The sequence below is a fragment of the Rhipicephalus sanguineus genome, chromosome 6, assembly GCF_013339695.2.
Source record: "Rhipicephalus sanguineus isolate Rsan-2018 chromosome 6, BIME_Rsan_1.4, whole genome shotgun sequence".
NCBI classification, from domain to species: Eukaryota; Metazoa; Arthropoda; class Arachnida; order Ixodida; family Ixodidae; genus Rhipicephalus; species Rhipicephalus sanguineus.
The window spans coordinates 123,581,226-123,603,470 of NC_051181.1; the positions used below are offsets into that span (position 1 = coordinate 123,581,226).

The following is a 22,245-nucleotide window of genomic DNA, read 5'->3' on the forward strand; positions in this document are numbered from 1 at the left end:
GCTTCAGTGAGCGTTGCGGAGTTGGGTAAGGTCATATGTAGGAATAAATTCTCAAAAAGTAGAGATAAGGTAGGAAAAAAGCGTGCTTGTGATTCGACGAACAGTGGTGCGACAGGCTCCTGATTACGCCCGTCCCGAAGGGTTGCTGCTCGGGCGAGCTTGTCGTCCATTTTCTTTTCGTACGTTTCTCATCCGTTTCTTTCTTATGATGTGCCGCGCTAATGCACGCTACGATTATGTCCGTCTTCTTCGCCAGTGGACCCGGGCATCATGAAAAGGGATCCTCGCTGGATCGGTGCTTGGTGGCTGGGATACGCCTTCATCGGGGTCCTCGTCATCGTCTTCTCATTGCCCATGCTGCTCTTTCCCAGGAAGTTGTGGAAGACCAGGATGGCCGACGTCGACCACAGGGTCAGCCTCGCCTCTGGCACGGCGACCGTTGACGCTGTAGGTACGACCATTTCGTGTGTACTTCCTCTCACGCTTACCGCGTTTCACGTATCCTTCGTAATTACCGATCCCACACATGTCCCACATACTGACCGACATTTCTGGACCCGTATGTCCCGGGATTTCCGCCATGGACCTATGGTGAGATATGACCATGGAGACCCATAGGTGCCGGGACCTCACGGGACCGATGGGTCTCTATGGTCAGGTCCCTTATATGGTCATGGTATATCCCTACGGTCATGGTCCCGGGACCTGCTGATCCATAGGGCCATTGGTTCCTCTTTCTTCCTTCACGATCTCCATTGTTCGCAGTCCGGAAACGCTTGCGGAATTCTGGTTTGTTTCATTGACCTGATTCGTCTTTCTGTCTTTTCTTTTTTTCTTCGGAAGAGCTTAAAGAAGTTGTGAAGAGACTTCTGCGCACTCCGTTGTTCATCTGTCACGCTGCCGCGCTCGTGTTCACTGTGAACGGCCTCATGGGATTCTTGCTTGCCACGCCCAAGTACATGGAGACGCAGTACAGGCGCTCGGCGGCTACGGCCAGCCTCTTCTCAGGCAAGTTACCGTAGACAACTTCGATGCTGACGCGGAAAGATGTTCTGCGCGCCTTTCGCAGTCGTCATTCTACGTTTCTAACGCATCACAGGCGAAGCGAAAGTGTCACCACTGTAACAAGTTTAGGGTATATTTGTTGTCATTGCAAGGTTGGAAAGTCGGGAAATGGTTCGTCTTCAACGGTATATGCCACTTTTGACAGGGAAGCGAAAGAACATGCGAAATCCCATGTCTTGCGTACTTTTGCTGGGCCCCGTCACAAGTGCTGTGTTTGAAGATGGGAGGGCATACACTGTTGGAGTCCTTCCATTTCACCCTTGCCCCTCAGACTTTGTACGAAGTTTCAGGGGCTTTACTGTGAACTGGTGAGGTTTCATCGTGGGTCATTTCTTCCTGTAGAGAGAGAAAAGAAGAGTCGTGGGTCTATGGAAGTAAATCATTCGTATATGATCTATATCGTTCTATAGTCAACATTCATAGTGTGAAACGCTTGAAAGGGTTTGTCGTTCATCGAAATGAATATCTGAGACTTCAACTGTATGAAGACGAAAGAAGCCACGTATTCTTGCTACCTTTCTTTATCCTTACCTTTCTGTGATTGTATACTATAGCGTATACGTATATAGTGTGCTACCTAAATAAAGATAAGCTAGGCGGGGTCTTGCAGTCATATGAGATGACGTCATTGCTCCGATAATGGCATAACAGTCAGCATTAGCCCTTTTATACTGCTGCACCTGGATGTTTTGCGTTTTTCTTGAACGAATCAAATGAGCAAAACTATATTTTTTTAGCAAACCAAGGTGCCGACAGCCGGCTATTCCTTATTCGTTTCTATTTATAACAACAGAAAAACGACGCTGGCAGCTACTACTACTACTACTACTACTACTACTACTACTACTACTACAACTACTACTACTGCTACTACTAAATGTACGTTCCTTCTGCAGGCTCGGCCTCTCTAGTAACCATGCTGCTGGCCGTGCTGTTCAGCGGCGCAGTGGCCCGGAGGCTGAAGCCAGGCGCGGGCATTGTGTCCGCCTACATCTTGGTCGTCGACGTGCTACTGCTCGCATGCTTCGCTGCCTCTCTGATGCTTGGTTGCCAGCAGCTGAACATGGCCGGAACGCCGCTGCCAAATGGCGAGTGGGTGACTCAATCACGTGACGTGTTTTGCTGACCCGTTTTGCTTTGTACTTGAGTACTTTATGTCGATAGGGCCTGACGTTGATAAGTACTATATGTATAAGTACATATAGTATCAAGTACTATATGTAGATAAGGATACTAAGAGTCGATAATGCCTGATCAACTCACGATAAGAAAATTCACAGGGTCCCTTATGCATTCGCCCAATATGACTCGAAAGCGAAAGCCACCCTCTTTTTCTTCCCAGTCGATGTGTTGATCACACCCCCCCCCCCCGGCCCCGCCTCCCTCTGAAAGCTTTCTGAACGTAACGTGGTTTCGCACTGCCTCCAAGATCGGAGGCATTGCAAGTTTTCTGCACCTCACCTGGTTTTGCAGTGCCTCCGTGATCGGCCCGCCTTTGACCAAGCGACGATGCCAGGTGATGACGTCATCGCGTGACGTCACATAATTTGGATCGCCAAATTTGGACGTCGCAAAATTTGGCGATCCGTGGCGTCGTGATGATGTCATATGGGGACATCATCACGTGATGATGATGATGATTTTTTCGTCACTCGCGTTGACGCCGACGCCGCGGGACGCCGACGGTCAATTTTCGCCTTTGATGAGGCATCTAAGGCTTTCGCCTAAAAACGTTATTCTAAGTTTTAGATTGGGGCATTGCAGTTCCGAGAGTCGATATATATGCGCCTTTTATCAAAAACGGTGCCATAGGTATTCGGAAACATCACATAAAAAAAAAGAACTGGAAGCCGAGTAGATATTTGTCGACAACACCTGTAATTTTCACCTGCCCTTCCTTGTGATGTGTGTGTTTACAAAAATTGGTCCACGCTTTAGAGTATTGTGTAATCTACTAGGGTTTGCTTTTCTTTTGTTTTCTTCAGAAGGCATTGTGAATCGACAGCATTTAAATGTCAGACAATTGCGATGGTGAATCTCACGGGCTACTTTCACGTGTATAGATTAATTGGCTTGGCTCAGCTATTTTTGTCAAGGGTGATGCAAACGATCAAAGTAGAGACGTTGAGGAAGAACTACAACGCGTGCCACTTGGATCCTAACGAAGTAAATCTCATTTCTTCTAACCGTATACAGTAAAACCTCGGTGATACGAATCTCGCGGGGCTACCAAAAATATTCGTATCATTCGAAATTCGTATCACCAGAAAGCATGGAAAATTAGTACGCGATAAAAAAAAGTTGGCATACGTTTTGATTTAGTGTTTCTCAGGGCCGCCGCGACGTCATGAACAGCTCTGAATGATTGCCAGTAATTTTTTTAGACATCAACGATCATACTTGTACTCGTAAATATAAGGTGCATGCGCGTGTGTGTAATTAATGAACCAGCTGTGTTGTGCCCCGTGACCGCCAGTAGCCCCTTCCTACTTGTGCTGCGCTTTTCTGCATGACACCAAAGTAGTGCTGCGAAAGTGACTTAAGAAGCGCTTTGTACACGATAGACGCCAAGCTCCTTTGCCAAGACCGTCCGCTTCGTCTCTTGGGGTCTTTGTCCACCTTTAATTGGACTTCATGACGGACCCGCAGCCCAAGTTTCAGTCTTGTTTCGTAGAACGTCTGATCGCGAGGACATGGCTTGCATCGACGTGGCAGGCACGTGTTAACACAGTACAAAGACGCTGCTTCCTCGAGCACAGGAGCACGCGTCAACGCGTTGGGAAAAAAAAAGGCGCTACGTCAACGTCATCTGTAATCTAAACGCGAAGGCGCCTAAAGGCCTCCAAGATTCGCGCGCACCATCTCGGAGGCAACAACGCGCCCGTGCGTGACTGCCGCGTCTTCCGCGACAGCGCGGACAGCACCTGTTCGTGCCCGTGAGCTAGCGTACGTTCGTATCAAACGTCGCGGGGTGCAAATCGGTTCGCAACAACCGTACTCCAATACATTACAGGCTAATGGGCCTTGGTCGGGACCACTGAAAAATTCGTATCACCCCGAAATTCGTACGAGCCGCGATCGTATCACCGAGGTTTTACCGTAATTTTAAGAATCAACAAATAAATGAACGCAATAATGAAAACTAAGGCACATCATTCATGTTAACCGGAGTAAAGTGCAAAATTCCGCCTTTACAGGCAGGAAACGAATGACTTTCGGTTGAGTACGTGTCGTGTAAAAAAAGAAAGAAAAAAAGATACGCCTGATTTGAAACTATGTACCAAATTTATTCGAATCTAAGCAAATGTTTTTTTTTCTTCGAAAAGACGATGTGTAAAAGTGTGGGGGGGGGGGGGGGGTCGGCTTAGATTCGAGTACACTGATTAAGGCTTTTTTTTTTCTTCTGGCCTTGCGAATCTTGGAGGTTGGCTTAGAATCGGGGCCCGCCTAGATTCGAGTAAATACGGTACATGTGCGCTGTCGGAATTAGGGTGGTTATAATGCTCCATTCACTACACTACGCCGTAAAAAAAAAATTGTACTTTGTTTCTTTTTTTATGAGTCTTGCCACGTATATGACTCTCTTTAAAGAGACTCTTGAACTCTCTTTTGAGATCATTACACTCTCGTCGGAGAGTGGTGAGACCCAAAAGAGAGTTAGCGGGTCTCCTTAAAGGGAGTCATATACCTGGCAAGTCAGGGTTCACTGAAAAGAGTAACACATACTGTTTATTGTTTCTTTCTTAGGGTGTACCACCGTTATTGCAGACCGTGCGGTAGGCATCGCGCAAGGACTATAGAAAATAGCCGCCGTGTATATGCGTATACGCCTCACCGTACACAGCCAAGGACGCTCAATAGCGCCATTTCCGGTGTCGAAAAACCCTCGACATTGGTATGTGCCTTATCGGCAGCCATTTAGACGGAGTGCTTCAGCTTTATTCTTTGTCGTCGACCGTCGTAGTTATCTGAGGTGGGGGCCCAGCGATAAGGCGTGCGCGCAGCATCCCTTGCCAGAACTTAAGGTGAAGTAAGCCACGGAATTATACCCCGACTGTCCCTCCTTTAAGTGCCAGTGTTGTCGGTCAACTCGAGAGACAATAAATGGGGAAGATCGCGTGCCTTATTGACAAAATTAGGATGAAATACCTGGATAGCTTATCGTTGACGACGTACAGGACGCACCACCGGCGTTACGAACAGAATGGGTCACTTTGGCGACTAAAACGCTGTCGAGGGTGATAGAGCTTATAGATTTGAGACCATATATACTGCTACTAATTTATGTATTTAATTATAATTTATTAAAACTATTCGTTAGCTGTGAGACACGTCCTACATGTGTAGAGGGGATGTGTGCTCCCGAGTAGGTGTGACCGCAATTGTTTGCGGTGCCCCCAGAACCACAGCACGTGGGGCGTTTTAGCATTCCATCGGAGTGTGACGGCTTCGGAACGGAAGCGAACCCGCGACTTATAAAACTGAAACGGAATAAAATAGCCAACGAACTACTGCGAAGGTTTTGTTGTCGTATGTCTTCGTGCGAAGGTGCAGAGACAGAATGTTAGGGATATACCAATGAAAGAGCACATGCATAAAATTGCTGGTCGCAGGGAAAAAAAGATTACGCCTCGCCCTAAGTTACTCATCCTGCTTTCGCGACAAATGTGCGAGTTGAGAGCGCTGCAGAATATCAGGGGCGAATGCCGAGCGCCGCTCCGTTTTCATGGAAACGCAGGCTGAACCTGGTGAACGAGTGTAACTCCCGCTGTTCCTGTAGCACGGATGTGTTTGAGCCCGTGTGCGGACCGGACGAGCAGACCAACTACTTCTCACCTTGTTTCGCGGGATGTCACAATTTCAACAACTCGGACAGCAAACAAGTAAGCATATCTTGCAATACATACACCTACGTGCAAGCTATCTAACCACGTTGTCTACCGGAATTCCTTCCATTTGCTTTGCAAGGTGTATAATCGACTTGTGGGCGTTTAACGTCAAACCGACTCTGCAGCTATCAGTGGCTTACGTTCAACCACATAAGCTTCTCTAACGGACACACAAAGCAAGTACTAACATGAGCGCGTTTTCTTGTGTTAACTTTGCTTGCATCGGAATGCAACAACAGCGCTCGACAATCGAACCTGCGACTTCGTGCTCAGCCGCACTGTGGCATGAGATTGTGTTGCTATTGGCTGTAGCTTAGTTTAGAAGTATCGACCATAGATTTCAGGCTGTGTATTGTGTCTCATCAGAATGCTGTGGCCCTCTCTCATGTTCACAGTTGCGCCATCGTGACATGGAGCAAAAATGCTAAAATGCTTATTTTTGTTGATTTAATTTTCAAAGCATCATTTTAAGAAAAATTGTAACTGAACATCGTTTTGCTGGGTGTGGAAGAATGGATAGATTTTGTGTGTAACCATGTACGTCGCCTGTGCCGCGGCGCCCCTAATTTTTTAGGGGCGAAGCACCTTAGGGTCTCGGCTCGTCGGCGTGCCATGTCGTCGTCGCGGTCCACCATAACGGGTATGCGCCACAAAAATTGGGTAAATCCCTCTACTCGCCACCGGTCCATATTATGCATACTATGAGTTACAGGTTCGTCGTTACTGCCTAAAACATTATGTTTGGATTAGCAGTGGTGTCAGAATCCCCGAAGAAATTTACCAAGGCGCCCAAGTTTCTTATCCAAAAGCAGAGACACAAACGTGGATCTCTACGGTAAAGTAATCTATTTGAAACAACACTTCTTGAAACATATCTTCAATGTGGTGGTGTTTTACTCGCCACCGGTCCACTAAAAATGAAGAAGGCAACAGTTAGCCCAACAAATAGCCGACGACGTTAGTGGAGCTGAAACACCCTTCCCTACATGCCGTAGGGAACTGAAGCCGAGCATGTATACGAAGAAGAAGAAGCACATTAGGGTAACCTGCATTCCGACGCAGTTTTCCGAAGGCGTTAGTGGAGCTGAAACACCCTTACATACATTACGGGTTTCAGGCCTGGCCCCATTAGTGCCTCATCAACGAAATCTCTCTCAAAACAATGTGGCAAATTACCTCGGTCAGGGCCTTGTTCTTCTTCTGTCTCTCCTTTTTTCTTTTTCTGCTGTCTCTCATTGCACATTAGGAGCGATTTTGCTGTGGGAAACTTCGACGCACACTGCATGCTTCGCCTCTCCTCAGGTGTCACGTTAGTGGTGCTGAAACACCCTTACCTAGATGCTTCGCCTCTCCCCAATATTTTAGGGTTTGGGTGATGGGGGGAAGAAGGGGGGAGTCGTACTCAGAATTGCCATTTTGGTGAAATTTAATCGCATCTGAGCAATAAGAATATGTCCAAATGCACCCGGACGACACTGAAGCCGGCGCGAGATTACTGGCGTAATAAAACAAGTAAGACACCGCGTTTGTTTGTTTTTCCGAGGTATCGCGTCATTGTCTTGTGCGGTGCGATGTTGTGCACATGCAGCACATCTCGATGCCTATATTCCGCTGCTGCATGTTGTAAGGACAGCCAAACTCTACGGCCGTCTGCGATTGCGTGACGAACTCTGTTATCCGTGCGCACGCATCCTTTGTTCTCGTTTGTTTCTTCTCCTACCCTTACTTTTTCCATTCCTGCCCGCCTCTCCTCTTCGCTGTCATTGTACGGTATCAAACCAGGCGCAATCTGGTTTGCCTTTCATTTGCTATCTATCTATCTATCTATCTATCTATCTATCTATCTATCTATCTATCTATCTATCTATCTATCTATCTATATATCTATCTATCTATCTATCTATCTATCTATCTATCTATCTATCTATCTATCTATCTATCTATCTATCTATCTATCTATCTATCTATCTATCTATCTATCTATCTATCTATCTATCTATCTATCTATCTATCTATCTGTCTATCTATCTATCTATCTCTCTATCTCTCTCTCTCTCTCTCTCTCTCTACTGATGTAAACCTGACGCTCTGATCTTTCAGCTGCTCGATTGCCAGTGTCTGCTAGGACCGGAAGGCACGACCTACGCGTCAAATGCAAGCGCGGGATTCTGCTTCAACGAGTGTACCATGTTCGTGCCTTTCGTGGCAGTGCTAGGCTTGGCGAGGATGGTCTTCGCTACCTCCAAAGCTGGCAGCGTTCTCATCGGCATCAGGTTGTCACTACTGCTTACGGCTCCTTTAATCGTTATAGTATGTGTAAATTTAGTATAATTCTCGTCTAAGGCGCGGGACGTCAAACGCAACGCCTGTGATGCAGTGTGTGCTAACCCAAACGCAAAAATTTTAGTCCCTTTGTCTGTTTCTACTTCGCAGCGCAGCTCTTTAAAAGAACACTAAAGAGAAAAAAAATTTTCCTCGTATTAGTAAATTACTCTTTCACAATACCAAAATCACCGCGCTTTCTCCAAGAAGACGTTTGATAAGCGAGAAAACGAGCAAAAAGAAAATGCGTGTGGCGACGCCACCCTGAAATTCGCGCACTAGTCGCCGTGCCGTCATAGATTTTGACGACATCCATTAGTTCATAAACGTAGTTCCCGATCGGTAACAGTGAAGAACATTGTCGTCTGAGGCGGCCAGAGACTTAACATACCATGTTTCAGGAAATTTAGTTGAGCCAGTGTCGCCAAAAACGAAAAATACACTTTGAATTTCGTGACAGCACGCGCGGTGATTTCGTGGCGAAATTTTCAAATGCAACTTTGTCCACGGTTTTCTCTTCTATTAATAAACCTTTAATGGTGAAATTAACGTCGTTAAAGCTTTCAGAGTGCAATTTATCAATCTAAACCGATTATCAATATTAACCAACCCTAAGTGTTCTTTGAAGTGAAAGTGTACTTTCCAACTAGTCCCAACACAAGCTGTAATCTAAAAGCAAAAGCTGCCATTGTGATCGAGTTCATAAGTTGTATATTTGCTTTTACAATAAGAGTTAGTGAGTGGAATCGCCAGGTTCTTCAGGAAAGGCTCTGTTTATAAGATACTAATCAGCATTGTGTGAGGCCAATATTACATAGAAATCGCTGCATATAGGTACCGAAGGTGTAGTAGACGTGGTGTTCTCTTTCAAATTCACTGCTGCGTTACCTGCACAAAACGGAGTTACATGCACTTATTTATTTCTGTTATGCTATACTTCAGTGCATATCGCCTGACAGAAGATCCGTCTATAGCCTATACCTCTCCATACTTTCATATACAAATGAATAAAAAAATATCTCGAACGAGAAAAAAATCGAAAAAGATTTCCGACTTAGGCCTGCAATCAGGCATTCTATGCCGTGCCGAAAAACCGCTTGACTCTTTCAACAGGTGCTACCATGTTCCCCAATGCACTTAATGTTTCGTAGGACGCCTGAGTGTTGTAACACGTGCTGTCCAGCTTATCACCATCTCTCCGCTCACGCCCGACATGCATGTCACTGTCTTTGGGTTTACTATACGTTCACCGTTGAGACTGATACCACAGAGAATCGCTAGCTCGCAGGCGACCGCACTAACAGCATCCTTACCTCAGAACGAAACAGAAGGAACTGAATTCTTACATTTAAGGATCACTTAAGTCTTTGTTTGCTGATTTGATACACGAGTTTTGCGTGTAGCGCCATGAAGGTGAGCATTTCTTTAAAGAAACAAAAATGCATGTGTCTTTGAACTATCGTTTATATTTTGCAGGCCTAGCTGCCTACACCCGAGAGAGGAGAAAATTGCCATTGCGGTTCTGCTCACACTGGCCTTGATTTTTGGTGCGTTTTGAGATTCTCATTTTGCCCATTCACTTACTGATGCTGCACTGCTGAAAAAAAAAAGAAAAAAAAGAAAAGAAAAATGTGTTGATGTACAGTGCACAGTGCAGAACTCGACCCCACGGATCGGGCGTAGCACCTGGTAACCGTCTTGCTTTGATGCTACTAATGGTAACCAACACCTCATAATAGAGCTAAAAAAAAAGAGAATAAAAAAACCTTCAGAGTAGATGCATTTCAGGGCTCGTTAAGGAGCAAGTGGTGGTTGAAATTATTCCGGAGCATCCCCCACTACCGCGTGATTCATAATCATATCGCGTGCCCTAAGAATTTAATTGGGCGAAATCTTTATATTGCATGAAACCAGGCCCGTAGCCAGGGGGGGGGGTGTACTAGGAGCCAGGCCTCCCCCCCCCGAAATTTTGGTGAAGTAGGTGTTTTTACCAAAAATGAATAATGACAATAGGTGTTTTTCTCAAATAGTCAAGGTTTTCAGCAAGTGCCCCCCCCCCCCCCCCCCGAAAATAATTCCTGGCTACGGGCCTGCATGAAACACAAATGGTACCGAAAGTCAGGTGACGTCATCGATACATCAAATGGCGCTAACAGCAAAATACTTAATTTGGTAAGAGTATGTGAAGCGATTAGAAATGATGATTAAGTGCATATGATGAATCAGATGTGAATGAAGATGAAATTAAAGTGAAGCAAATGAAATGCATATTAACAACAAGAACGTCTGAGTACTTTAATGAGCGCCTCGTAAGAGCATAGGCTTTCGCCTGTGCTCGCCTTAATGATAGCTAAAGGGTTGGTGACATTTCTTTTAAAGTTCTTTTTGCACACCCCCCCCCCCTCCAGAAGAAAAAAAAAAACCAGCTCAAAGAGGTTAAAAATATTTGCATGCGTGTTTCGTGTTCGAGCAGGTTTCATCCCCTACCCGGTCATCTACGGCGCCATAATGGACTCGTCGTGCCTCGTCTGGGAGGTGAACTGCGGCGCGCGCGGCAACTGCTGGGTCTACGACGCGGCCACCTTCCGCTACCTGCTGCACGGCGTCTCCATGGGCTTCATCGTGCTCGGCGCGCTCTTCAGTCTCGCCGTTTACGTGTTCGGTCGCCACTCGTGCCAGCTGCGGGCCGACCAGGAAAGCGGAGACGAGGACGAGGACGTGGTATTCATGCGTCACATCGGACACCCCGGCATAACTCACTCCACGTGACGCTGCACGGAACCCGCGCATGCACGTTATCTCCGCCGCTTGCCCAACCGCGAGGGGATCTTCCTGCTTCGTAATCACGAAGTGAACCCGGCTCTGCACGCCCCGAGTTTATAGATAAGACTGTTCTTGACGACACGGAAGCAGCTTGTCACCGTGCTGTATCGTGTCCAAAGATGGCGGCCCCGGTGACATCAGTAGACAGTTTCGTCCACATGGTTTCGTAACCATGAAGGAAGGAAAAAAAAAAAGCCTAGGAGGGATTTTCACGGGATTCCTCCAGCCTCAGCAAGTCCGATTCCGCGCCCCTCCCGCTCTCTGGGACTCAGTGTGCGGTGCCTCTTGAGTTGGATTAGGCACCTGCAGCATCCGCAACAGGGGGGGAGGCTGCGGTGAAACTTTGTTCACGTTGCCTCCCGTCCCCCTTAACGCGAGCACCTATGGTCGTTACCAAAGCAAGCCGACCAGTCGGGGCGCTTGCCTATCACGTAATAAATTTTGTGTAAATAGGCTATTAGATTTTCGCGTGACGCTCCGTTCTTGCGTTTTACCTTCCTCCATGCTAATCAGGTGTGCATCGCTTTGCGCTTGACCGTTGCAATCCTTCAACGGGTTGTTAGCAGCGCTGCTCTCAATTTCTCTCTCTGTCCAAGACGCGTCTGTGGGACTGTCACGTCTCGCGCTTACGCATCTTTTCCGCGTGATGGCAATCTAATACGGCGATGATGTCGATGCTCGCTATTTATATATATAGCGGTCTCGCAAGTGACGTAACAAAGACGAATACTAGGAATGCTATCGAGGAGTACTTGTACACCGCGTAATGCGTAATAACTTACATTTTAACGTGGACGGCAACTTCTCGTTGATGATCAAACTTTGTTTTGATTGAGCAAGCTCTTGGGCAACTGCATGCAGGGTTAAAAGTGCGTGAAGTGCCTTTATTTCCAAGAAGGGACTGCGAGGTTGCCGTGATTGTCAGTCACAGTGACGGGATGGCACATTCACTAGTGATAGTAGCTACATGTAAGCTCACAGTTTGTAGTCAAGGCATACAAGGCAGTGAAGGCTCATTGGCTTTTTTCACTCGCCGCAGCAGGAAGAAATATACGCGAACACCGTAGTCGTTTGTCGAGCATGCAAAAGGATAATACCTCTTCTAAATCGTAAAAGTTCCGTGGCGACAAGTCGCGAGCCATGCGCGTGCCTTTCGGGTGCACTTACAGAAATGTGAAGGCACTACCTTCAAAAACGTATTTAAGCGCATTTTCTGTGTCTAGTACCGAACGCCGCAACAACACACCGTTCACTCGCCTTATTTACGCGACTTCCCTAAGAAGTGACAGTACGAGCTATGTACAGACGAATATCTATGTAAGAGTAAGCCGCGTAGAAAGTTGAGCAAGTTGGTAAGGGTTCATTTCGGTCAAACTGCGCGGTGGGACGGGACAAGAAAAAAGAAGTGACAAACAAGCGCAGTTTGGTTCGTTTGTCTCACTTCTTTGTCTCATTTCTTTTTTCGTGTCCGGTCCCACCACGCAGTTTGACCGAAATGAAAATATGTACGATATCATTAAACGTGTTTTAGATGCGAAGTATCTTAAGGCGGAGCTCAATCCGGTGGTGGTGGTGTGCGGCGTGGCCACCCTTACTGCGCATGCGCATACCCTCTCCACGCACCTCCTCTCCACTCACCCTCTCCCCTTCCCATCTCCACTTTCCCTCTCCCCTTCCCATCTCCACTTTCCCTCTCCCCTACCCTCTCCACTTTCCTCTCCCCTCCCCCTTTCTACTCTTCCTCTGAAACGCGGGCTAGACATGCCGAAATTCTCTCCTGCGCAACGCCGCGATGAGCTCGAGCGCATGCGCGTCCCCTCCCCTTCTCTCTCCTCTTCTACGCTGCCCCCCTCTCGCCCGCCTGTCGACCGCGATCCCCGCTCGCCCTGTGAGAATTAACGGCCAGGCTAGATGGAAAATACGACGCGCGTAGCGTCCCTCTTCGCGTTCCACGACGCGAAGTCGGTAGCATGCCCAACGAACGACAACGGAACGCGATCGTGCAAGTGCTCCGGCTTCGCATCGCCTCATGGTCCCCTTTAGCTGGAGATGGTGTAATTTTTTAGATATGGGAATAGATGGCCAATGAGGGTCTTTATGCTGCGTTTCTGGGCATAATCTTCATAGTGAGTAAGACACCTGGATAAACGAAATGATAGTTATTCCCGCCAATCATTTCCCACCTTGCCTCGGTGCGTTGACTAGAAACAACCATGGTTACCTCAGTCAAGAGTGCCGTGCAAAGCCAGCCGGAGCGACAACGAGCCTTGTTAATTTATACAAAAATAAAGTAAACTGGATTGATTAAACATTCTGAGTGGTTTGTAATGAGTTCATTTTGTCAATAACTGTGACCTTACGTACATTGTTTCAGGCCACAAGCATTGTGAAACACACTCGAAAAAAAGCACTCTAGCAATGTCTTAACGTACACACATGGTTCGACGCACGGTGATTTTCTTCGAGGCTTCGCGGAATGCGTGATGGTCGAAGATCCGCAAGCTTCGATAACAATTTGTGCATTGAAAGCGCTCGAAGCGTCACAAATGTGCGCGCCTGTAACACGAACACCGGTGTCACACGGTCACTTTTGATCCAGATTGATCCTGATCCAGGTCGAACTTATAGATCGTGATTGGCTCCATTACGCAAGCTGCAGAAGGGAGCCAATCACTGCCCAGAAATTTGTTCCCGATCGGGCGTAATCGTGATCAGCAGTGCACAGGCGTTAAGCTACATCGCAGTCTTGTTCTCGCACGCCATTTCCAAGCTACTAAACGATGTCACTGTGTGCATCGACTCCTTCTTCGAGGCCGTGTCAGTCGAGTCCGCGGTGTCGCATTGCCCGTCGTGCGCCGCTTGGTTGGCGCCGTCTTCGAGCACGATGGATCCTAGCAGCGGTTCGTCGTTGTCGGTGACCACTCCTTCTTCGGCGTCCGGGACGGCGCCGTTCTGGACGTACTTCCAGTCGCCGGTCTTCTTGTAGTACACGTCCGATTTGGCGTCCGCCGTGGCGGACCAGGCGCACGGGTAGTGCCTCTGCGAGATCCAGTAGTAGCTGCAGATGGCGGCCAGCAGGAGGCCCAGGAAAACGGTGCCTCCGACGATGCTCAGGACGAGCGCGAAGTACTGCATCGGTGCCCGTGGTGCCGAGACGACGTGTACTGCCGACAACGGGGTCGTTCCAAGACTGTCGTTGATGGCGACGTGGCGTCGAGTTTAAAGGTCCCTTAATCTGCCACCGCTCATCCAACACGATGGTCGGTGAACCACGGAACGCGAGCAGGGTTTTCTTATGAGCATACACGCTGTATTTGCTGTCTTTGATGATGCAATGTACTGTGTCGTTGATGGCGACGTGACGTCGAGTTTAAGGATCCCTTAGTTTGCTACAGGTCATCCGACACAAATATCGGTGGACCACGGAACACAAGCTGGGTTTCCTGATGAATTTATGCACTGTATCTCGGATTTAAAGCTGTAGTCGCTCAGCAATACATATTCGTTACACACGAACCCGCAGTAGCGACGACAACCGGAAACCACAGTGGCAGTCACGGGATAGATACATTAACAGCACGCTGCACCTTAGTGCATGGTGGTGAGATTCGTTGTCGTTCCTACAGAGATGTCTTCGGGCGTGTGTTAATGTAAGCTTAGACGCTTGGTGAGTCAGAGTAATTATCTCCTGCACCAAAGGCGCCAAATCACACGCGCTCGCGCACTGCAGTTTTGTATTGACTTCTCTTTTTCTCAGGGCACACAAAAGCGCAGCTTTCACGTCACCACAGAACAAGAGCGCACGAAGGCTTGCATTTCTCGAATCGTGGCCAAAAGAATCAGGACCGAGGAAAACGCATGGTTGCAAATGGCTATCTCTGGGCTATGTCCTTCGTTGGACAACCGAGAGTTGGGTCAGCAGTAGACAGAGCTTGCTGGTCGATAGTGGTACTACTCGCGGTTATATGTACCGTTGACACCAATAGGCGCACTGAGGACCACACATTAACACCGCAGCAGATAGATGGCGAGCTCACCGCAGTCGATGTGCAGGCCCTTCACTTCCGTTTAACGATGACTCGCTGTAGTGAAGGGGTGGACGTCTTAGCTGCTCGCGCTTGTCTTGAGCCGTCCACTGCGAGTGAAACAGCTATAGCAGCAGGAGAAGCGGTGTCCAGTTCCTTGCAGCAAGCAGTGCAGCTTCGTGGCCGTCGACTGCAGTGACGCTACAGTAGTGACGCTACGCTGCTCGTCCGGAACTCGAGCTGAAGCAGTGCAGCCTTCGCCGTGGTCCCACCGCGGTGGCTCCTTCCGCACTTGACGGGGAAGGCATGGTGTGAAACGGCCTCCTCACCGGAAAACGGCGTTCCATGCGTGCTTGCCTCTCGCCTGCCGCGTGGCCACTGTTGTTCCGTCACCGGGACCCTGCAACGTGAGCAAGAACAAAAAATGATAAGAGGAAGTCCAAGCGTAAGTCTTTTAGTGCGCACCCGGCGAGGTATATACGGAGGCGAGTTCAGATTTGCCCGCTTGCGTCTGTGATTGCACGGCTGCGCCGAGCTGGCGGCGGAGCGTTGAAAACGGAGCGGACGACGCCGTCCGCCAAGAAAAGACAAAAAAAAAAAAAGAGTGAAAGAGGAAAAAGGACGACGCCTGGCCCGTGCCGTTCGTGTGTACAGGTCCGCCGCCAGCTTCGCCCGGGTCTGGCGCGCTTCTAGGGCAGCTAGCCGGTGCGGTAATTTGCGCAAAGGAACAGGCGTGTGTCGGTAAGGTCGCTGATGCATGCAGAGACTCGTGGGGGAGATGCGAAAAAAGGCTTGCCTAGGGAGATAGCTATGAGGAAATCATTACGTCTTTACGCCCGGGAAGGTTTTCGAAAAGCCACGTTTCCCCTTCACAGGTTCTGGTCATGATCGAGTTTGTGCTACGTCTCGGTGATCTCGTACGACTGCGTAAGAATAGGAAAGATCAGAGAAGCGCTTACATCGTGTCACACTTGCTTCGTTGTGTCACGTGATGTAATTTTCGGATGTATCTTTGTTTTTCATGTAAGCCAAACTTGGAGCGTTGTAGACGTTGTGCGGTTGTTGTTTTTTCGTCCCCATGATTCCTACCGTATACCTTTCAGCCAATTAATGTTTCATCGACGTGTTAGCGATAAACGTCCACATTTGCAACGGGAATCTTCTGGTGTATCGTGGTCTGGTGTTACCAAACTTTAAAAATCGTCTCTCAATGTCAAACACCGTGCTTATATTTAGGTGCACGTTAAAGAACTCCAGGAGGTCAAAATTTCTAGAGCCCTCCACTAAGGCGTCTCTCATAATCATGTTGTGGTTTTGGGACGTTAATACCCCAACAATTATTATTATATACATGTCAATGTCAAACACCGGAAATTCCGGAAATTTCTACTACCTGAGGTTCTTTAATGCGCACCGAAATCTAAGTACAGGGGCCTCTTGCATTTTGCCTCCATCGAAATACGGCCTTCGCTGCCGGGATTCGATCCCGCTACCTTCGGGTCAGCAGTCTAGTAAGACAACCGCTGGACCACCACGGCGGGTACTAAATCTGCTTCATACTTATATGTACCTCTCGGTTTTTTGCAGACTTTGCAACCTGAGAAATGTCACGAAAAGTGAAATATCGACGATGTGAAAGAAGCAGCGGCCCCAGCTCGAACCAGTGGTCCCACGAAGATCGGCGCTGTGGTTCTGGGGCGCTTACATTTGAGAAAGTGCGGTAATTTACTCGTTGGAACTAGTTAACCGCCTGTACAATGACGTATTGTCGATAGATCTAGCACCGACTTCGGCGATGATGCGCCAATGATCGCTTCTTCGGAAACTATCGACGCACCGTCGATCGCGCGTTTAGGCAACCGAGAAACCGAGGTGGCCGTCAACAGCCTTGGCTTCTCCTCTAACGCGCATTTTATGTCCCTATAGCCAGCGTCGGGTGTGATAGAACAAGTCGACCTTCGGCGTCAAGGCTGTTCTCTCGCCCAACACGTGCGAGCCCGGCAGCCTGACCGACTAACTGCTTTTTTGGTTGGTTCATTCTGAACGCGGAGGGGCGACGCAAAAGCAAGAGGAATGTGGGACACCCGAGATCTGGAAGCCATTTGGGCCCCGCTGCGAGTTGTGTGCTGTGGATGTCAATGAACTTCTGCCTGTAGGTGTACTCTGGCCTTCGCTCTTACGTATCCGTTGCGCTTGCTGTTGCGAGAGGCGTACGAGATGAAAGATGAAAACTTGTTGGGGGTTCTGGAATACGTATATAGATTGAGAAAGGAGGCATCTATCTATCTATCTATCTATCTATCTATCTATCTATCTATCTATCTATCTACCTATCTATCTATCTATCTATCTATCTATCTATCTATCTATCTATCTATCTATCTATCTATCTATCTATCTATCTATCTATCTATCTATCTATCTATCTATCTATCTATCTATCTTATCTATCTATCTATCTATCTATCTATCTATCTATCTATCTATCTATCTATCTATCTATCTATCTATCTATCTATCTATCTATCTATCTATCTATCTATCTATCTATCTATCTATCTATCTATCTATCTATCTATCTATCTATCTATCTATCTATCTATCTATCTATCTATCTATCTATCTATCTATCTATCTATCTATCTATCTATCTATCTATCTATCTAGTTTAGGAGTAAATAGGTAAAGTATGCTTCAGAGGGCACAAGAGCTATAGAACAAGCTTAGCCATAGGCTTAGCAAGAACGTCGTATATGCAAATTGTCGCTTGTCTGATGCATAAGAAATGAAGAAAAAAGAAAGGCCTGCTCGTCTTTACGGAGCGCCTACAAAGAGGAGTTTTTTAAAGTGCGAAATATGATTTGGCGAATATTATATCAGCCGGAAATTCGTTCCCTTCTGTGATATTGCTAGAAACGAAGCTACATCTCGTAAAGTGATATGCCGAAAGAATTTACTACAGAGATATAACGAGTTTTAAACATCTTATGTAAAATGAAGTCGGAATTAAGTTCAGTAATTATCAGCAGGCAATGCCAGTTTCAGAAGTGTAATTTTTGCGCACGTGTTCATGAATAACAACAGAGGCAGGTGTTGTGCCTGTGTAAATTGTTCTTGCAGGTACAGTATTCAGCACTGGTGGTTAGTTGCTTTTGGTGCGAAGGCACATGCTGAGATAAATGGTTTATCTGTTTCATTACATATTTAGCTATACGGGTGGCGCTCGGTTCAACATTGTTTAATTTTTATGTGTCAGCTTTATTTAGAAGCTATAGACAAAGCAAATACAGGAGTGACGATAGTCACTCCTGTATTTCAACTTACTGCTGCGACAAAGCCTGCGAGGTATTTTGTAACTGTATGCAGTTACAAAATACCTGGCAGGCTCTAGTCATTGCATTATGCGAGCTTGCCTAAGTTTTCATATTTATGGTATTTTTCGTTGTTTATAAATACTCATAATACTCATTTGTTAAAGTTGCGAATATTTGTTTCATATAAAATTTTGTGTAATGGGAGGACTCTATTGAAAATGGTTGCCCTAATATACGAAAACTATTCGAAAAGTACTCGAGTTGTATTCGTATTCGATTCGGTTCGAAAATTCAGTATTCACACACCCCCAATTTTTCTTCCTTGTCTACAAAGATTATTTAAGCACCGCATTGCTAAAAAAAAAAAAAGCTTCAGAAAATCAAGCAGTCGGTATTTAAGTCGTCACACAGCCTAAGAATAAAAAAAAAATAATCTAAACGATCAATACTGGAAGACAGATGTATCAACCATCAACACACAGAGAGGGAGAGATTCTCAAGAAACTGTGGATAGTTTAATATCCGGAGCGGCTTGAGCTGTTGCCCACGCGAGTGCGCATGTTCATTGGGTATTTCAAGGAAGGTAGTTGTCGTTCGGGCATATTAAATCGTGCCAAGTTACGGATTGTTGACACGGATGGCCAAGTGCCAGGCGTTTACCTCTAGAACGTTCTATCAGGGTCATAGTTAATGATAATAGTCTATACATCGATGGGTAAACATCCAGACATATACGAAAGTGACGCATCCTTAACTGTGCCTTATGATGTCTGACGAATGACTGACGTAGCGAATAATTACGATGATAAGTTAACCCTACACTTTAAAGGATTGTTGAACGACCAACCGCAGACGTGGTGTAGAGGCTTGTGATTGCGATGTCAATCTTATCCGCTTAATTTTGCCATTATTGTCGACGAGAGTGGTTGAACGAAGTCGTGAAGGTATACCACTTGCTCAGAATTAACTTACATCGCCAATGCTCCTTATCGGTAGAGGTTCGAAGCATAAGCTTCCTGGTCTAACATTTCTCTGTTTCTCTCTCTGCGCTCAACTGCATTAATTCAAGATGGTGGTCGTGGTGATGATGATTATGATGTTGCGAGAAACAGAGGGAGGGGAGGGGGTGCAGCCTGGGAGAATTGGCCGGCAATTACTCTGTCTGAGCGCCTCTTTCCACGTCACATGTTTCACCACGAATTACTTAACCAAGCCTCTTGCAGAAGGTTCAGGAGAATGTGAAACACTTCCTTGTGCAATATCCGCGATCAGTTCGTGTAACACTACAAAACAAGTATACAGTGCCAAATAAACGGGGACAAGAAAGACCGACAAATATGTGTGTATGTCTTTCTTTTGCCTGTTTATTTCACGCCGGGTTTGTTTTGTAATGGACTACCAACACGCCCAAGCTTCTTCTTGGAAGGTTTCTTGGAAGGTTTCTTGGAAATTGCTTCTTGAAAGACGCGCTCGTTGGAAACTGTACCACAAAGTCCGCAATTCTATCCTTGTCGTCGTTTGTCAACTTCATTTCACTCCACGTATCGGCTAAGGTGCCACGAATGAGAGAGAGACACTTCATGACATGCCGAACAACATGGCAAACATGAAAAAGGGATCGAGTGGTCATCATAATTATCAGCCAACTAGATGTCCACTGATGGACGAAGGCATCTACCAATGATCCCCAATTTATCCCATCTTGTGCGAGCCTACTATATTTTATGCCTGTGCGCATCTTAATTTCGTCGCTCCATTTAACTCGCTGCTGTCGTCGCTTGCGTTTACCACCGCTTGGTAACCGTTCCGTTGCTCTAACTGACCGCCGGTTGTCTGTCCCAACGCATTACTTGACCGGCCCAGGTCCGTTTCTCTTGTTTAATGTCAAATTGAATGTCGGCTATACCGTGTTTGTTCTCTGATCCCTCCTGCTATCTTCCGATCTCTTAGCGTTAGACTCACGTTCTCCGTTCCATCGCAAGCTGCGTTGTCTCTTTAACTTTTGTAGAAACGCTGTATGTGGCTTGGCGAAGCCGAAATTCGTCCGTCCTGTGTACACGAAAAACTCCTACCGCGTGTGTGCCACAGAAATCGGAGCAAGCGCCACTACTCGTAGCTGGTCCACTAAAAAATGAGGAAGACCAGGCAAAGACACTGTGATAAAACCAAGACAAACGTGTTTGTAACCTCATTTAGAAACACAAAGACTTCAATGAAACGCCGGTATCAACCCAGTGACGAACACCGGGACTGCACGTTTCAGGCTTCGGTGATTAACCATACGTACGGAGTGCTTTGGCCGGTGAATTGTTTTGTCGAGTTTCTGCGTTGTCCTCCAAGTTTCAGCACCATATTGCAATGAAGCATGAAAAGAGCGCGAATGACCAGGCGGAAAAAAGGTGGAAAAGGAGAACGGTTAAGAGAATATCTTACTAAATCCTCCCGGCTTTAAATATTTCACTACTCATAATTGGTATTTGAAAATAATAGATTAATTAACTGTAGCATGCAGAAATGATACACTACAGTAGATTATATAACGTAAACATTCATCCACTACTCGGCCAATCGCCTGCATTGGATATGTGCCATGCCCTGAGGACAGCAATAACAACAGCCACCATACGCTGAAAAACGCCAAACATCTAGACTCGCCTGGTTTTCAACCTTTTAGTGAACTCCTTGCTTGTATACGTTAGAACCCCTTCCCACATGCTCAAATGAAAGCACCGCAAGCACAGGGCACGTTGGCATAAAAGGCACTGCGCGAAGTGGTAGGGTCTTACCTCTATCGGATGAGCGAAGTCCTTGATTATTGCGTGCGCGTCTATAACGGCGGCGGTCGGCGCATCTCACGAGCGACAGGCGCAATACACCTCGCCGGCGTCTTCAGCGGCGACGCTGAATCTGACGCCGGCTGGTAGAGTGCCAAGTGAGGGAAGAGACGAGAGGTACGCGTAGCCAGATCCATCTGCTGGCTCGGTAAGACGAAGAAATAGGAATATAAACCAAACGAAAGGCACTCGACGTGCACCCTCGCCGCGACTCCGAGAGCCCCACAACCTACTTTTTTACCTCGCCGTTTTGCTGCCGCCACGCCGCTACGCACCATAAGCGAGATCGGCGCACGCGCCCCACCGTGTGTATGTCGGCTTTGCGCGGATATTATACTCAACCCTTGATTCCTGATGTGAGAGGCCAGATAGATAGATAGATAGATAGATAGATAGATAGATAGATAGATAGATAGATAGATAGATAGATAGATAGATAGATAGATAGATAGATAGATAGATAGATAGATAGACAGACAGACAGACAGACAGACAGACAGACAGACAGACAGACAGATAGATAGATAGATAGATAGATAGATAGATAGATAGATAGATAGATAGATAGATAGATAGATAGATAGATAGATAGATAGATAGATAGATAGATAGATAGATAGATCCGAGATGAAAGGACATGCAGTGAGGTAATGTGTTCCAGGGGCGTAGCCAGAAGTTTATTTTAGGGTATGAGGGGTATTCAGCCGAATTTTATGTATGTTCGTTGGTGTGTTTGCATGTCAGCGTGTGTATATGTATACACATGGAAAGCTGAAAATTTTCGAGCTGGTGGGACGAGACCCCCACCCCTGGCTACGTCAGTTCGAACGTCTACGTCAGTTCGTCTTCTCTGATGTTCCGTTTTGCTTGCGCTACAGTTAAAAATGATCAACTTCTCACTTCAACTTGTAAGAACTCGTCCAATTCTCTGATATTTCATTTCATGTTCGACTATACGCTTAAGCGGGAGCAT

General features: G+C 46.9%; 2 protein-coding genes across 2 annotated transcripts in view; one reads left to right on the forward strand and one right to left on the reverse strand.

The window, feature by feature from the left end:
* Window positions 1-11,316, forward strand: part of LOC119396326 (solute carrier organic anion transporter family member 74D) — a 28,908-nt gene extending 17,592 nt beyond the window's left edge. Inside the window, exons 3-9 of the mRNA XM_037663495.2 lie at window positions 257-451; window positions 844-1,008; window positions 1,962-2,157; window positions 5,804-5,948; window positions 8,055-8,227; window positions 9,753-9,823; window positions 10,750-11,316. Of these exons, the coding sequence (XP_037519423.1) occupies window positions 257-451; window positions 844-1,008; window positions 1,962-2,157; window positions 5,804-5,948; window positions 8,055-8,227; window positions 9,753-9,823; window positions 10,750-11,045 (1,241 nt within the window). The 3' untranslated portion in view covers window positions 11,046-11,316. The remainder of the gene's footprint in view (window positions 1-256; window positions 452-843; window positions 1,009-1,961; window positions 2,158-5,803; window positions 5,949-8,054; window positions 8,228-9,752; window positions 9,824-10,749) is intronic.
* A 1,847-nt stretch (window positions 11,317-13,163) lies between these two features.
* Window positions 13,164-21,414, reverse strand: LOC119396327 (uncharacterized). The gene is made up of 2 exons (XM_037663496.2): window positions 21,225-21,414; window positions 13,164-15,524 (listed from the first exon to the last, which is right to left on the reverse strand). Exon 2 carries the CDS (start codon window positions 14,232-14,234, stop codon window positions 13,833-13,835), a length of 402 nt encoding a protein of 133 aa, XP_037519424.1. The 5' UTR covers window positions 14,235-15,524; window positions 21,225-21,414; the 3' UTR covers window positions 13,164-13,832.
* Between the last annotated feature and the right edge of the window lie 831 nt (window positions 21,415-22,245).